At 47.7% G+C, this 16,497-nt stretch overlaps 1 protein-coding gene across 6 annotated transcripts in view; it reads right to left on the bottom strand.

The window, feature by feature from the left end:
• Nucleotides 1-16,497, bottom strand: part of LOC135388544 (transmembrane protein 135-like) — a 297,964-nt gene that overhangs the window by 7,853 nt on the left and 273,614 nt on the right. For 5 of the 6 annotated variants that reach the window (XM_064618147.1, XM_064618145.1, XM_064618148.1 and 2 more), the window contains one exon: nt 2,700-2,767. In XM_064618147.1, the coding sequence (XP_064474217.1) occupies nt 2,700-2,767 (68 nt within the window). Of the gene's footprint in view, nt 1-2,699; nt 2,768-10,534; nt 10,856-16,497 lie in introns of those variants that run through there. The other variant, XM_064618146.1, reaches the window with a different exon arrangement.

Raw genomic sequence — 16,497 nt, 5'->3', positions numbered from 1 at the left:
GTGAGATGATATGCTGGATGATACGGGTAATATCGGCAATATTCAAGGCATGGCCGCGTTGACAGCTAATAATGATTGTGTGCACCCGAATGGACTAGCAATTATGCTGTATCAACTCGAGACGAAATAAACGAGGATAAAACAACTTTATATTGTGATTGTGATTGGAAAGTTTCATCTCCTTGTGTGGCGATGCTTTACACCATTGCTGATGGTAACATTGTGAAATAAGGATAGAAGTGCATCATACATTTATTTGACTCAGGGAATAATGAAATTAAGTCAGCCGTAGTAGGGTGCAATTGAAACAGGACAACTTGTGCCTTTCCTTTTCATGTCGCTACATTTGCTAGTGTTCTTGACTATCAATGCATCCTTGTACATATTCGGACTGTGCCGGGACTAGCCCATACCTTGAGATACTGCCTAGCAGTTTGGGGCGTTCAGCCGTCACCGGGTGAAGAGTTTCAAGTCCTTTGGAACTGTATGTGTTACTTTTCTCTCTGAAGTCTTATGTTAAACGTTATAGCAGTTTATGCAGACTACAGGCTATATCTATGCGGATCTTCTTTATGCAACGATGTATTGACTGTCAAGAACACTCGCAAGTCTAGCGACATGAAAAATGACAAGTTGCCCTGTTTCAATTGCCGTTTCGGTACCCTGTGTCATAATGCGGAGATCACTGCTCACCCTACTACGGCCACTTAATTTCATTATTTCCTGAGTCCAATAAATGTATGATGCTCTTCTATCCTAATTTCACCATGCTACCATCAGCAATGGTGTAAAGCATCGCCACACAAGGAGATGAAACTTTCCAATCACAATCACAACATAAAGTTGTTTTATCCTCGTTTATTTCGTCTCGAGTTGGTACAGCATCATTGCTAATCCATTCTGGTGCACACAGTGCCTCGAATATCGTCGATATTACCGATATCGTCCAGCATATCATCTCACATAAGCAACACAAACAATCGCCATTCCGATAACGGCGTCTTCAGAAACCAACGCCCGCCTGCCTTCGAGGCGTTTGAGCAACAACCAAACACCCCTACACGCGAGTGGAACAGCCCGAAACGCGCTCTCCTAATAGTTCAGATGGATCCCACTAGGGTGTCTCACCTCCTTTTCCGCCACGCGAAGCGGCGTTCAAGTTAAGGTTGCGGGGAGCTGTACAATGTTAAAAGCATTGTCTAGTACTGACAGCTGACGGCAAACGCCTTCGAGAAGAACAAAAGGCCTCCTTTATTAAGTGTCTAAATAAAACGATCAGGCCCTGTATCATCGACCTCTGTAGTGGCCGCAAGACGTTTCAGTGCACATTTTGGGCACCCAGTTCTCGTAACTCACAATGGGGCAGCGTAACACTCCATGTATAGCGTATTTTATTTTCCAATTTTCGTCTTTGGTCAACATAGGACGCATGGCCAATAATACCTACTTCGGCTCCTGATACGTAAATGAGTCCTCATTTTGGGTGAATGTTTGAGGTCTAGAGTGGAGCTCGAGCCAAGTGGCTACCCTAGGTCACCGCAGTATGAACAAAGTACGCATTGCAAAGTGATGCAAGAACACCAAGTCTCCAAAATGTCGAGCAGTTCAATATAAAGGGTAAATAAAGCGATAACAATAGTTGAACTGCTAAGAAAATACGGGGATAATTTTAAATTGCGCCTAATGGTTCGCAGTTATGGGTCTAATGTAGGAGCAGAACTGCACTCAGCTAGAGAGGATAACGGGCTGTGGAGTTTGGCGTGAGGAAATAAGATCCACTGACCCAAATTATAGATAACTTTTTCTTCAAGTTGATCTTGTTTGTTGCTTCTTCGTTGTGCACACGGGTTTAGCATATGCATAACGGGGGGAGGGCGATATGTTTATTGAACAAAAAGAAAGGAAGGGAAGTTTATTAACGGCTTATGAGTGCTGAAATACGTTAGCTAACCCGTGCACTTCAGCATGTTAAGTCCTCTTGAAAACAGAATTGGTACGTTTCGAAACGCTGATCCGCGCTTCAAGTTCACAATTAAACTCAATGTCGATTGTCCTGCGCTTGCAGGCGACAGGCACCTCGAGTGAATGATGCATAAATCACACTTTTTTTTCGTGTATTTCGAGAGCCAATAATTTTAATGGTCTGAAACATTCACATTAAACCTATGGGGATGACGGCAGGCCTTACTGGATATACAGCAACGCGTAGACAACGGCCACCAACATGGGAAGTCTGAGAACGGCAGTTTGTTCGTGTCGACACGCCCACGTCACGACGAGGCAAGACGTCGCTCTCCCGCCTCTGCAGCCTCACCTTGCGAATATATAACGTAGCATTCCAATGCCCGCAGCTGCCTCGTGATAACCTCACCTAGCAAACACGCCCTGTGCTATGCGTTACTAGGCACTCTCACAGTCGCATGATCTGAAACTATATGAGGTGCCGGAAGGCAGCTACCAGCGGCTTCTCAAGCGACCCTCCGCACGCTGAGCTGTATACGGGAGAAGGGGAGCAGTCACGTTGAATACCCTGCCATAAAAGCTTCTGTGCCTACGGTTCCCGTGGGGCCATCTATCATCCGAGCTCAGTTTTCGGTGCAGACCGCAGGAATTTCCGAGGAGTTAGTCCAATAATGTCATCGCATTAAATAATAAAAAAGGACCAGAAGAACGAAACTCCGCGTGTCACTTGGACTTACCTGTTATAAGACAGCCTCTTCAAGAAACTCCAGTACGTCGGCCTCAGGTTGTGGGGCTCAAACACGGCCTGGGAAAGACATACAAAATGGGATATTTCTCCTTCTTGGAAACATGACTGGATAATACGCACAGCACATCATACAAAAGACAAACTTTGTGAACCAGAACACGAGAGCCAGGGATGGATAGTCATGTATTACAAAACATGTAAATAAAACTTGTAGCTGTGCACGGTGTACCTGTGTCAAAAATTGGAATACTGGTACCGCTCTGTATGTACAGGGCGGTTTTGAGTAGAAGTGAAATTACTGAAATCCTAGATAAGTTTACGCCGACTTATTCAGAAAAGAATTGGGCGTTTCTTTGGTAATTCAAGCAAAGGTCCCGGGTGCAGCACGCATTTGCGCCCGCCAAACGTAGCGTCGAAAGAATTGAAAGTAATTGAATGTCAAGTTGAAGGGTACTTAGTTTTGGAATAATAAAAATACATACAATTTCACAAGCGCCACGTCAGGGCGCGATATCGACACATACAATATGGCACAAGCTCTATTCATATCGTCTCGTCGTTACTACATGAACATGATGCAATGGAGATAACGAACGGGTGATGTTCACTCTGCCAACCCTCTGATGCCGTGTCGCAAATTCACGGCATTCCCAATATATGCATTCTGCGCGATAATGACGTGCGCCCGGACGTGTATGCCAGTTGTCGCCAGTTCGTGACGAAGGGCGGGATGCTTCTTCAACACCTAGCGCCATTGCGTAGAAGAATTTGAAGCTGGCGAAGGTTCAGCCTACACTCGTGCGGATTAAACTAAAGCACGTGCAAGAGGTAGTGTTCGCGCCGCTTTTACCGCAAAAAGAATGTGGGTTGATTTATTAATAGAAGTGCAAACTTGTTGTCACTAAACTAAATGTACGTGCCATTACGTTTAAACAATAAATCAGTGCCGTATTGTGTACAAACTGAAAAGGCAGAGAATCTGCCATTTCAGTTTGTCGCGAATTGAAGTCATTCGGCATCCGTGCCCCATATGTGAACTCAATTGCAAATTGTTTTATAATCAAGGCGTCTCTGAAGAAGGCCAAACCAGCGCTTTCTGTTGGAAAGGTGTTTGGGACTGTCACGATGCGCGACTCATAGACTGCCTAACCCGCCGAGAAGTACTGTGAGATCCTTGGTAAGTTTCGCGGTTCCATCAATGTATTATGCCGTGCCGCACATATGTCCCCCGGCATAAGCCTTTGCCAGTGCACACCAGACCTCCCTGGACTTTGCTACAGCCTCGGGTGTTCGCAAAAGTACCGGGTCTCACTGGAAGAAAGTTCGTGCCGTCAAGTGTCAGCAAACTCTTCAGGTAATGCACAGTCAAAGGGACAGAGTGTGCATTTTCACGGATACGTCTATACAAATGACTCAGGATCCACGAGTTCATATGTCGTCCCGGAGCTCTGCATTGAGGGCTGCGCACGATTGTCTCATCGCACGTCGTGCACGGCCGCAGGGCTCTATGGGATGATCATGACGATGCAATTTATAGAAGCACATGACCCCAAATCATGGGTTGTTTACAGTGATTCACAGACCGGATTGCGAGCATTACAAGCGCCGGGCGGATCAGCAGATCTTGCTTCAATCGTACACGACGCCATTAAGACTTACAACGCGTGTGTAGTACAAGGACACGGCATCATCCTTCAGTGGATCCCTGGCTATTCCTGCATACCTGGGAATGACGCGGCTGTCGCAGCGGCTTCCCGGGAACATCATTCCGGTCCAGTTCGTAAGGTGTGCTTTACTCCCATTGACACCCGCTTAATGTTGTCTACTTTGACGAAGAGACTCAGCAGAAACCTGTGGCACAGTGATTCTGGAAGGCCGCCACTGATCAGCCCAGACTTTTCGTTCGTGGTCCCAAACTCGCTTCCTCGGTCCATGGAGACCCTAATCCACCGATTTCGTCTGAAACTCCCATACAGCCGTAGCTTTCTACACATGATCGGAAACGCAGCCTCCCCAAACTGCTCCATGTGCGGTGTTGTGGAAGATGTAGAGCACATTTTGATGTCCTGCGTACGATACACTGAAGCTTGTCGCATTCTACAGTCGGACCTGGCAGCAGTGGACGGCCGTCCGCTCAGCGTTTCAAAAGTACATGAGCCCTGGAATCACAGTGTCAGACACCGGGCGTTCTCCGCCATAGTGAAATTTTTCCGGGACATTGATGGCAGGCAACAAGTTTTGAGCCTATGTGTGTTTTGTGGGTTTTGCTGTTCGACTGTTTGCGTGTTGCGTGTTTGCGCCTTCTGTGACATCTCAGTGTGTGTGTACTTACTTTCTGTCGGAATCACCACCACCACTAATCATCATCATCATCATCGCCATCATCCTGCTCACCTTCATTGGCATCATCATTCCAGGAGTTTTCCACCAAAGTAACTGGTGCAAGTGATGTGGAGCTGCAGGCCTCACATTAGTGAAGCCAAAATCTCCATTTTATTTTTTCTTAAAACCAAACCAAACCAAACCAATTTTCGAACTACGAACCAAACGAAAACACCCGGGACTCGGAAAGATGTGGTCTTGCACGAGAACATTCTCCGCATTCGTCTCGGAAGACCCAGGATTTGCTCCAGATCCTGCCCCGTCAGATTATCACCTTTTCAATCACCTCAAAGTGCATCTCGGCGGTCTCGGCAAGTGATGATGGTGGACGCGGCGGCAACAGGCGTGGTACAGACATGGCACCGAAAAATTGGTATCACGGTACGAAAAATTTTCGGAGAAAAAAGGTGACTACATTGAAGAGTAACGAGCTCTAATCTGTAAACACATTTTCCCAATGTTATGCTATCGAATTACAGTGGACTGATTAAGGCGAACTGGCTTAAAGGAGCATGGAAATGATCGGAATAAAATATGACGTGAGAAGTAGAAATTATGATTCCGAGCCCTGTGATACATATTCGCACAGAATGTTTGAACGTAGCGCGCAATCCCTGCGCGCGAGGGAGCTTTGAATCTCGCGACAGAAATGCACCCTCTCTCGGCTGGCAGGCGCTGACGTCACGTGGCCCAGCCGCCTTTTTCTTTCTTTTTTGCGATTTCACTTCGATTTCGCCACACGAATGTCCCGGAGTCTGGTAAGTGATGCTGCTAAGTGTGAACAAACATTCGAATTGAAATATAGCGCTTCTTCTTGGTTACAAATTCACAGTCATGAAGACGCAGCGCAATGAGCAGTGCTTTCATTTGAAAAGGTCGTCGACCATCATGACTTCTCCGTGTTGTGGTCAACACTATGAGCATGGACAGTGGCATCTCCGAGGCGAAAGAGCGGACCGATGAATGCATAGCTGTGTAACATTGCACTTGTCCACAAGCACAACAACATACAAGTAAAGTCAGTGCAGTTCATCTGCTCGCCATCTATAGGAAACCCCAAAACACATGGCCAAATAAGCGTTTTTTTTAATGGTCATATGCAGCATACAACAATGGCACATGGAATAAATCTCCAACTGACAGGAATGTATTTAGTCGTATCATATATATGCTGCACACACAGGCACAATACTGTTCACTAAGTAACGACACCTCAGCAGAATCGGAACAGAAACCCCAACAGCGTACGATCCACCTCAACCCGGGCTGTCTCGACAACACAGAGGCAGCCACACCTTTTACACTGTCCGCAGTCTTGTTTTATGCAAAACGTACGAGACAAATTATGTAACAACAATGTCAAACGCAAATAAATAGCAATAGCGTCTCAGTCGGTAAGTCACCACGATTCCGGAGCTAGCAGACTATTCTGGCGGGGAGCGGACGCTTCCGGCAGCCAATGAAGTGCTCGGCCACCACACGCCAGACTCGGCTTGGGGGAGACTGCCGCCGCGGAGCGCATTCTTGCAAACTAATTTTCTCAGGAAATTCGCGCTTTTCAAAGGAAATATTTTGTGTGACAGTTTATGGAGGTAGTATGTTCATATCAAGTGGTGAAAAATATATGTTCCAAATGATTTCCATGCTCCTTTAAGCTGAATTTCCGGATATGCTGAACGAAACGGAAGTATTTAGTTGATTACCCATAGACCTCCATGCCAAAAGAGAAAAAAAACAACTAAAAGAAAAACAACAACAACATCGCTTTAGACGAATCGCTCCGATCCGCCTCTTCGGTTAGCGCGAACCGCAGGGGTGGCATCAGGGTTGTTTGGATTTATTCCACATGGATTTTATCTGGTGGATTTTTTTGGATTTTATCCACACAATTTAATCCGAATTTTTTAGAGATTTTGTCCAGATGCGATGCCAAAGACAATCTTAATTCAACGGCACATGGAAAACACTCGCTTTATTTTATTGTTGTGTTGGCTGGTTACAAAAGCCCAGGTACGCTCAAAATTAACTTTTAAGGTTATTAACTTTTTAACTTGACTTTATGAACTTTTCAGATTTAACTTTTTTCCCGTTTCCTTCTACTTCTGCTCATTGAGGGAGAGGATTTCTTCTGCTTTTTGGATTCATTGTGACTGAAGTACGACAGCTAATCCAGGCGTGTAGCGTCTACACCATTCACCCACGCGTGCATGGGACTCTACATTTCGGAAAACAATGAAAACTCATTCAATGTTACTAGGACAGGCAGTTTCATAAATCGAAACTAGGAGAGGTCACCCGAAATCAAGAACAGCAAAACAGATTTGTTTTTACTCTGTGCCCACTGGAGAGGATCTTTTTAAAAATATCCGGATTTTTTTTTCAACCCTGGGTGGCATTCAGTATATTGCTCCATAGACGAAAGGGTGCTGGCCGGACGCAATGCATTCTGGACAGGTCCTGGTCGCACGTCCAGCAAACGTCAACGCACACGTGACCTTAAAGATGACCGCGCCCGTGATCGGCTGCAAAATCGTTTATAGTCTGTTAAATCCTTCCTGATGAGGACGACGACGCCGGAGGTGACAATGTTTAATAGAAGGGCTAGAGAAGAATGAGGGAAGCACGAGGTGGGCGCCGTCGTCCTCATCAGGAAGGATTTAAACTGCAAGTGTACTCGCTGAAAGTGACACTAAATTAGTACGTCTGACAGGGGTATAACATAGACAAAGCGTTTACTGTTTCTGTGCACCGTTTCGGGCGTCTTTCGACGTCGGTAATTATTTTCATCCTATAATATCGCAGTACACGCGCAGTTTTGTACACGAGGCCTCGTACTGTTGACCACTTCCAAAGATGCGATGACGACCTGGCATTATGAGACACTGAGCCGATGTGATTTACTTAAACGGAGGAGAAATGGGCTACCATGTCACGGAAGAAGCACGGTATAGTTTACACTGGCAAAGTACGTTCATCTTTTGGCTTTATGCCGATCGGATTATGTCGGCAAGCGCTAAAACGCTGAGTAAACAAAGTCACATGACCTTAAAATGACGTTTCCTATGACGTACTGTGATTAGGACATGGTGGCAGTTTTGCGAAAAGGTAGTTACCTCCCTTTACCCCTTAAAGGGACAGTCGCATTCTCCGAGGTCAATTTCGAAACTAATGCGAATTCTAATTCCTTGCCGACCACTGAAATGGGCCCGAAAATACCATTTCGATCCGCGGCGTACTTTCCGCGCAATCCGATGAAAAGGAAACCGGAATCCTTGCGCCCTCGCTCTCTAAAAGTGGGAGCAAACGTCACCCGGATAAGGCCAATCAGCGCGCGCCCTGGGTAAATGCGAGCCGCGCGCCTGTTTGGCGATCGCGAAGCGAAGGCGAAGGTAGCAAACATGGAGTCTCAAAACGAGAGTCAGGTTTCTCTGTCTGGGGGAGATTCTGACGAACATGTAAGCGGTAGCGGCGACGAGTTAATGCTGGATGATGACCCATACTCTACGGACCCAATGCCTCTGGAACCCGTCGACCATGCACGAGATGTGGCTGCGGTTAACCCGCGGGATGACATTTTCAGGTGACGTATCTCTTTGCATGATTGCCGTCGGATGTGCGAAACAGTTTAGAATGTTGAAATTGTTGTCGGCAGGTGTCTGTGTGGAGTTTGCGACCCACAGGAGCCCGACGAGCGCCTGTGTTGCCATTCTGTTGCCAGGGTGGTAGAAATGTGCAACAGTGCCGCCGTGCAGTGCATAACACAACACCCATTACTCAGGGACATCTGCCTCCGTAGGGAGCTTCTAGTGGTGTACGCGCCTCAATTTTGCCGCTATGATCAACATTTTAGGCGACTCAATCCCCAGGACCACAGGTAAGCCTGCTGCAGTGCTCTTCCGTTTGCTATGATTACGACCGTAATGATTTTTTCGGTTTAAATGACCTCCCATCAAGATTCGGAAGGGTAAACTCGGGTGCTAGTCGGGTGTTGTTGGTTACGCAAATTGTCGAACCTAAAGTGGACAGGGGTTGTATACAAAAGGGCGGCTATTCTCAGCAGCTTTTTGGCCTACACAAGTTTGTCCCCCATAAATCATAAGCGTGGCCGACAGCCGTGGAACGACCCAGAATCCTGGTCCAACAATTCCATTAGGAAAAGTGAAGCAACACAGTCGCCTCAGCTAGTCTCGACATGCTCTCAATTATGCCAGTTAGCCATGGCCTGATTGGCAACACAAAACCCTGATTGGCAACACAAAACCCTGATTGACAGATATCCAGTGGGAATTCTGAAGGATAGTCTTACAAGTCTGAAAACAGAAGCATTTGAGGTGCCAATAAAGGGGGGGAGCATGTTACTGAAGAATGTAAGAGTAATATATTTTGGGAGAAATTGGATTTTGCCGGAATTGGAGGGAAGCTGGTTCGGGAGGGAGTTAGCTGTTGGAATCGGGTTCATCCTGAAAGAGGCGGACCATTTTTCTCTTGTACTATGTTGCACACCTGCCAACCTTCCACATTCAAAATGCAGGAGACCCCGGAACTAAGAAAGGAATGCACAGGCTTTAAACTCCAAGGTTGGGACAGTGTCTGTTCTTCTGTTCTGGCTATTGTCTTCCCAACACTGTGGGAGATTTGGCAGTTATGCAAATGCCCACAAGATATAATGCTAAACAAAAAGAAATGTCATGTGGATTAGTCTTTTCCAGCTGCCTGAGGTTCACGGCATACTCGTCATTCACGAGATGGGTCTGGGGATACCTTGGTCCAAGGAACAGACGACAGGTTCCTGGATGCGTTGTCCGAGCCATCAGGAAGGAGTTCCCATCTACGTCCTATCAAGGCTATCAGCGTTAGGACCATCGAAACAAGGGTGTCTTGACAAGAGAGACAAGCTGGTGCATACTGATGGCTGGAACTGGAGAGATGTAGTGGAAAGACAAACATTTTGCTGACATAGGCAGACTTTGTGTAAATGAGCCCTTGGTCGTCCCCCTTGCCTCCCATCAGAGGTTTAGGAGGATACTATTGGTGTCTGGTGTACGGATAAACCTATCCGTACACCACACACCTATAGTATCCTCCAAAACCTCTGATGGGAGGCAAGGGGGATGGCCAAGGGCTCATTTACACAAAGTGTGCCTATGTCAGCAAAATTTTCGTCTTGCTGCAATTTTCATCTTTTCGTCATTGCAGTGTGGGGGATGTTTTGTCTTGTCACTCTGTATCTCCAGTTGCAGTCAACAGACTGTCTACCCATCTGTACAGCAAAAACTACTACACGTGGCAGTATTAGCTCTGGCATCAAATCCAGACTGTACTGCACTAAGTTAGTGCCGAGGTGGGAATATTTTGAATTCTGTGCAGATTTTCAATGCGGTGCAGTGACGGGAATAAAGAGTTTGAGTTTGATTATAGAAAAAAAAAACCGGAAGATAAAACGGGAATAAAGAATGACCCTATAATTGTATCGATTTATTGTACAGTAGAGTATGACGGAGTGGGAATAACGAAATAGCATAGGTTTATTATGTTGTGCTGTGGGTCTAGATTAATGTGGTGTTACAGATTACAGGTACGCTGCCACAGGGATGTTAGGAGGGTTCATGTTGGCAGATCCATATCTGGTGTACTAATACGCTATGCAAGTCTGTGTCCATTGTTTTCCTCTTCCTGGAATCAGGGGATGACAACCCCCTTGTGAGATGCGCCGTGAAGTGGGAAGTGGGTCCCCAGCACTTGCTTCAGCCATGACCTCCACATCTGAAATATGGCCTTGAGTGTCAACACTCAAAAGAATATGTTGTGGGCCTAGCAGGTACAATAACAAATATAAAAATGACTATGCAAATAAATCTTCCCCTTTGCGGTCCCTATTTCACTGGCACAGTTATTTTCCTGTCGACATTACGTTATAAACGCTGGCAGCCGCATCACACAAGATTCCTTTCACAGAACTCTACAATTTTCAGGACTCGTACATATCCATTATTTTGTGGGACGTGCAAAAAGAATTGCAATATTTTCGTGGCTTGACAAAACATATCAAATCCAGTTGATTCCGTTGACGTGCTTGCTGCCGCCTGAAATAGAGCCAGAAATTAGCAACAAGGCTGCAGTAAGAATACTGATGCAAGTGTCTCCGACGTAGCCAAACACAGATTGCGATGCTTTCACATCCCTGAATGCTGCCATCAGGCTTACACTATGAACTGTAGAAACATCCACTAGCTGCAATAAGATTACAATAATGCTGTCATGTGGGAGTGTTACGTTACTCCTGCATAATACTGGCGACAATTAGCACCGCAACAACACACCAATCTTTTTTCTCTAGAGTACGCGTACTATTGCGTCAGGATGCTGCAATCATTGTAATAATTTGTGTATATTAGTAGCCGGTGTGACTGTGACGTTACAATCGACGGCGAGGCCAGGTGTTCGCGATGATGTTTACTGTGACAACTGATATTTTTCATCGCAGCGTATAGCTGTGACCACGCAAAATTGTCACTTACCTCCGTTACTGGTTCCTGCCCTTGTTCCTGATCGAATGTGGTAGGGGTGGTAGGCACGGCGCCAATCTTCAGCCGCTTCTGTTTCTGCCGTAGCCCAAGCCGAACTTGCAATACATCTTCATCAAAATAGGCGTCGTCGGCGAAATGACAGGAACAGACGCGTGAAACATTCAATCCTTGGGCCACACCACAGTAGTGGCTGGCGATCGCTGCTCCCACTTTCGTTTCGTTTCGCCATTGCGAGGTCGGTGAAAAGGAAGCTCGGGATTCGCGTTATAAGTCTTTCTGCACCCGAGCATGTAGCACCGGTTTCCTGGCTGTGACATCGCACGTCAACGGCGTGAAATCCTAGGCCACACGCTGTGGTTCAAAGTACTTCAAAGCAAACGCGACAAGACAACAAGAAAAAGGGTCAGACGCACGCTCAGACACACACAGAATCTGCGGCGGGAAGGAGCGCCTCCTGATGGTTGGTTTATCCGGGTGACGTCATCCAGTGTCGGCGCCTTGCGGGGATTGCCGTGCGCGCCGGAAGTGCGAACATTTAAAAATCGTTTCTGAGTCAACCAAGTGGATTTGTGCGGAGAAAATTTGCCGGCGTACATTATGAACGACAGGGAGCATGACCATAATAGTTCCGGAACACGCTTCCGGATGCGACTATCCCTTTAAGAGTAGTTACAACAATGACGAGTTTGTGTGACCCCTGCAGAGGTATTACCTCATAGAGCTCCGCTCAGCCAACCAGTGCAAAGAAGGCAGGGGAAAAACAATGTCGCCAGGCGACGTCGTGATCTCAGAAAAAAGAAAGCCAAGGCTGTGCTAGCCTCTGGTCTGCATTCAATCCAGACACAAGGGACAAGATGGGACGATACGCGCATATACTGTGCGAACGTCTACAGGACACGTGACTAGACGAGCTAGCAAGTCGCTGTACCCACTTGAGGTACAACAGCATGACGTTGCCGGTCCGCAGTCTGTTGCTAATGCGACGGACATATCATGATCATCCAACTGAGCGCACGTCTCGCACGTCACATCTTGACTATCATCCGTCCCGAGCGCTATTCATTCGGGAAATAAACATCGTTGTAACCAGTCACGTCTCTTCTCGCGAACTTCCTGTCGCGCCATCTTCGACAAGCTTTTGCAATCCGGCGTCGGCGCTGTAGTCCTCAGCTACCCGCCGTTCCGAATATAGAGTATGTACCACTGCGCCCGGACGCAAGCCCATTGGTCGGGAGGCTGTACGCGCTCCGACTGGTCGACGATGTTTTGAAATCGCATTTTGTACGCGCATATGTGCGTGCAGCTTCTCGGCCGTTTCAGTATAGTTTCGAAATAACACGGTATCCTCATGTGTTCCGTGTTCTGGTGGTGTAAATTGACAGTAAATTTTGTAGAAACGTGTTCGCGGATTTATTACCGCGTCAAGGTGATTCTACGAGTGTCATGCTGTTTCTGGACACAACTATTATCCCACGAACAGTTTATGACATGTGGAACGGGAATGGTTGTCATGAGTTCGAGCAGTTGGAGCGTGAAGAACACGTCCGGGAGTCGTCCGATTTGGAGGACTGACAACAAAGACAGGATTACGTGCCACAGAAGCGCTTCCCGCTTCGCTGTAATGTATGATGCACTGAAAGCACCGAGAGAAGATGCTCATCATGAGATGATATGCACCCATGGGACTGGCTCAGTATTAGGAATTGGACAGTGTGTTCGTTTTTCTTCAAGTTCGAACTTGGTTACAGTGTGTCAGCAACGCAGTGGGCTTTGTATGCACAGTGCACCCATGTATCAAATCCTTGAATCAGCGCTTTGCGTCAAATACATGCTTCTTTTATCCAAAAGTCGCTTTCGGTATTTTGAATAACGAATAACGGCAGCTGGCGTGAAATCCAGTAGAAGTCGATGGCAGCCAGGTCCAGCTGAAAAGCCAGCCCAACATTAAGGCTCCTGATTGGCCGACTGGTTGTGCATAATGTATAAAATGTCGCAATTTCACTTGTCGTGTGCCTAGTGTCGCGTAAATTATCTCAAAATATGGACTCTATGGGGAGCTGTTGGAGCCTGGATGCTGCACGTGGGTGCATTCACCCCATGATTCACCCAAGAGCCCTTCAACCCTCACAAAGACTCATCCTCCAGCGCCACTTGCGACAACTTGGCTACCCTAACGTCACTTTGGCCACCCTGCTCGGCCCGGTCCTGCACAACCAGGGGGCGGTTACGACTACCCTTTTGAGCTTTCTCCGTGCCACCGGCCTCTCGACCAACCTCTAAGGCCCTTTTGTGTGTGCGCGTGTGTGTGTGTTCCTTCTCTTTCTTTTCTTTTTTATTGAAGGAATAGCAAGTCGGCCGACGCCTGACTAACCTTTCCTCTCTTTATTTTTTTTAATATTTTAATAAACATATCCCCCTTTTCAACCTGCGGAGGATGAGCGAGGAAAACACAACGGACCTTTTTCACAACGCTTCTGCGCATGCTCTGTGACCCTAACGGCGCCGAAGAGAGTTCCCTACATATTCAATAGAGCGGCTGTGCTTTGGCGCGCAGCGTTCGTGTTTCACTGGACAGCCGCTAGGATACGACGCAAGTGTGAAAAAAGTCCCTTGGTGGATTAGTCTGGCAGTTCGAGGGGCGTCGGCCAATCACAACACGGCATGCCGAAAACCTTGACCACGACTTTCTGTTTTCGCCGTCCATGTTGACAAGCCGAGCTGGGCCGCGTGTGTATTTCTGTGCTGGAGCACCAACGTTTTCTTCCCCACGCTACACGCTATTGAACGATGTCAAAACGGACGTGTCAGTCGATTCATCTTGATTCATGATTCATGCGATATACCACATTCTGCCGGCATCCAACCGAGGCATTCTTGTGCGAAATCTGGCAGCCCCTTTTTGTAATAGAACCATTCACCTTACCACAAACAGTTATTAACTTAACTGGCGCTGAGAGGACCACAGGTACGCAATGCCTCTCTCCCACTTTTTTCAAGTTGTGTGACAGAGTGTGAAGATACGGGGCTGCCAGATTTCGCACAAGAATGCCTCGGTTGAATGCCGACAGAATCTGGTATATCGCATTCCGTTAACATGCGGGAGGGTTTACATAGGCCAGACTGGGCGCTGCATTAACACTAGACTGAACGAACATAGGGCGTTGGTCCGGAGCACCACTCCATCAGGACACCTGGCTCTTCACTGCAAGACCTGTGGGTGCTCCCCGCTATTGAATAATACCACAATAGAGGGTGGGTTCAAAACGCGCATTGCTCGGGAAATTCTGGAGACCTTCTTAATCACAACGCCAGAGGAAGATCACTGTGTTAGCACACCGTCATTGTCACTCTTATCTGCCGAAATGGAATATCTTGGAACGTGCTGGGATCGCAACCATCATGTGTTGAGCAGCTACTTTTTCTTGTGTAGGCAGCTAGTTCTCGAAGTTATGATAAGGTATTGTCACATTCCTTGTGTATTGTTTTTGTATTTAAATGTGTGTTGCAAGTAAACTTCTGTTAGTTGACAGTCAGCAGTTCGTTTGTGCACTTCCTCGTCCGTGTCCCTGGCTGCGTTCCGTGTATCAATATATGCAGTTGTGCGGGCAGGCACGGGAGCTTAAATGATCGCTTGAGAGAGCATTCATTAAAAGTAAAAAATAAAGCTTCAAACTCCGAAATTGCCAAGCATTTGGAAGAATGCTCAGATTGCTTCCCTCTATGGGATGAAACAATCGTAAAGGCTTCCGAAGTGGACCCTGTGGGAACTGATAAGATACCAGCTCGTGCTCTCGAAAAGAAGTAGCGTCGGTGGATCACATGATAGTAAAGGGGGCGTTGTTGGAGCATTTAAAAGCGCGAGCGGGGTTTAAGGAAGTGATTCTTGGCCGGGAGTGTCGGGCAAGACGGAGCAGCCGCAGATGTGAGCCAAATAAACCCTTGTTGTGGCTGATTGCATTTTGTCGTTGCTGTGTTTTCCTGGCGGGTGCGGCGGACGGGTTGACGCCCCGAGGTTGTGGAGACACCGGGTTTACACAACTGATGCCCAACGTTTCGGGGTTCATGGCTCGTCCGCCCGGCCGTTGGGGGAAGCGCAGCACCGCTGTTTGTACTTGGTTAACTTAGCGGGAGACAGTGATATTAGCTTGTTTTCCGGCGTTTGTGTGTGCGGGGCTTTCAGCTTTGTTTTTAGTTTTCTTTTGCAGCTCCCGGCCGTATTAGCCACATCGTCACAGGAGATGTACCCCAGAACCATGTACCCCTCCGTTCCAAAGTAAGTCGGCTCCGGTACCTGCAGCGCCGCAGTTGGACTCCGCTGTAACGACACAACTCTTGTCACGCAAGACGGATTTATGTTCGTTGGTGGCACAACGCCTTGATGCTGGGTCGGAAGCGCTGGCGCAAGAGACTCGCACAATTGAAGGCGACCTCTTAGCAGAACTCGAATATCGGCCCCCGTCGCCGCCTGAATTGGCGTTAGAACCGCGCTGTGCGTGGTCAGCGGGAGCAGCCTCGGTTGAGCGCCTACCTGCAGTGGGACTGGATGAGCACAACCGCAATTATCATGCGAAGCCATCACGCCGAGCACCTGATCGCTTCCGTCATGAACGGAGGACAATCCCCGCAGGAACGAGCCTTGGCAGACCCGTCCTGTCCCATAGCCACGGTCAACCCGGCTATTTAGCTGGCGAAACCCCTAGCAGGCCGCAGGAGCAGCGGCATGTTCCGCAGCAGCAACACAGAATGCCCGCCGGCCTCTTGGACGAGCGGCAGCCCGGACCACTCTCGTCGGGACTGTCCGCAGCAAAGACCAAACCCCCGTAATGTGCAAACGGGAAACTATCGCAGCCGACGCCGGTAAAAAATCGCTCAACGACG

This window comes from Ornithodoros turicata, chromosome 3, assembly GCF_037126465.1.
Source record: "Ornithodoros turicata isolate Travis chromosome 3, ASM3712646v1, whole genome shotgun sequence".
Lineage (NCBI taxonomy): Eukaryota > Metazoa > Arthropoda > Arachnida > Ixodida > Argasidae > Ornithodoros > Ornithodoros turicata.
The sequence above is the reverse complement of the archived record's forward strand: the minus strand, read 5'-3'. Positions and strand labels throughout refer to the sequence as shown.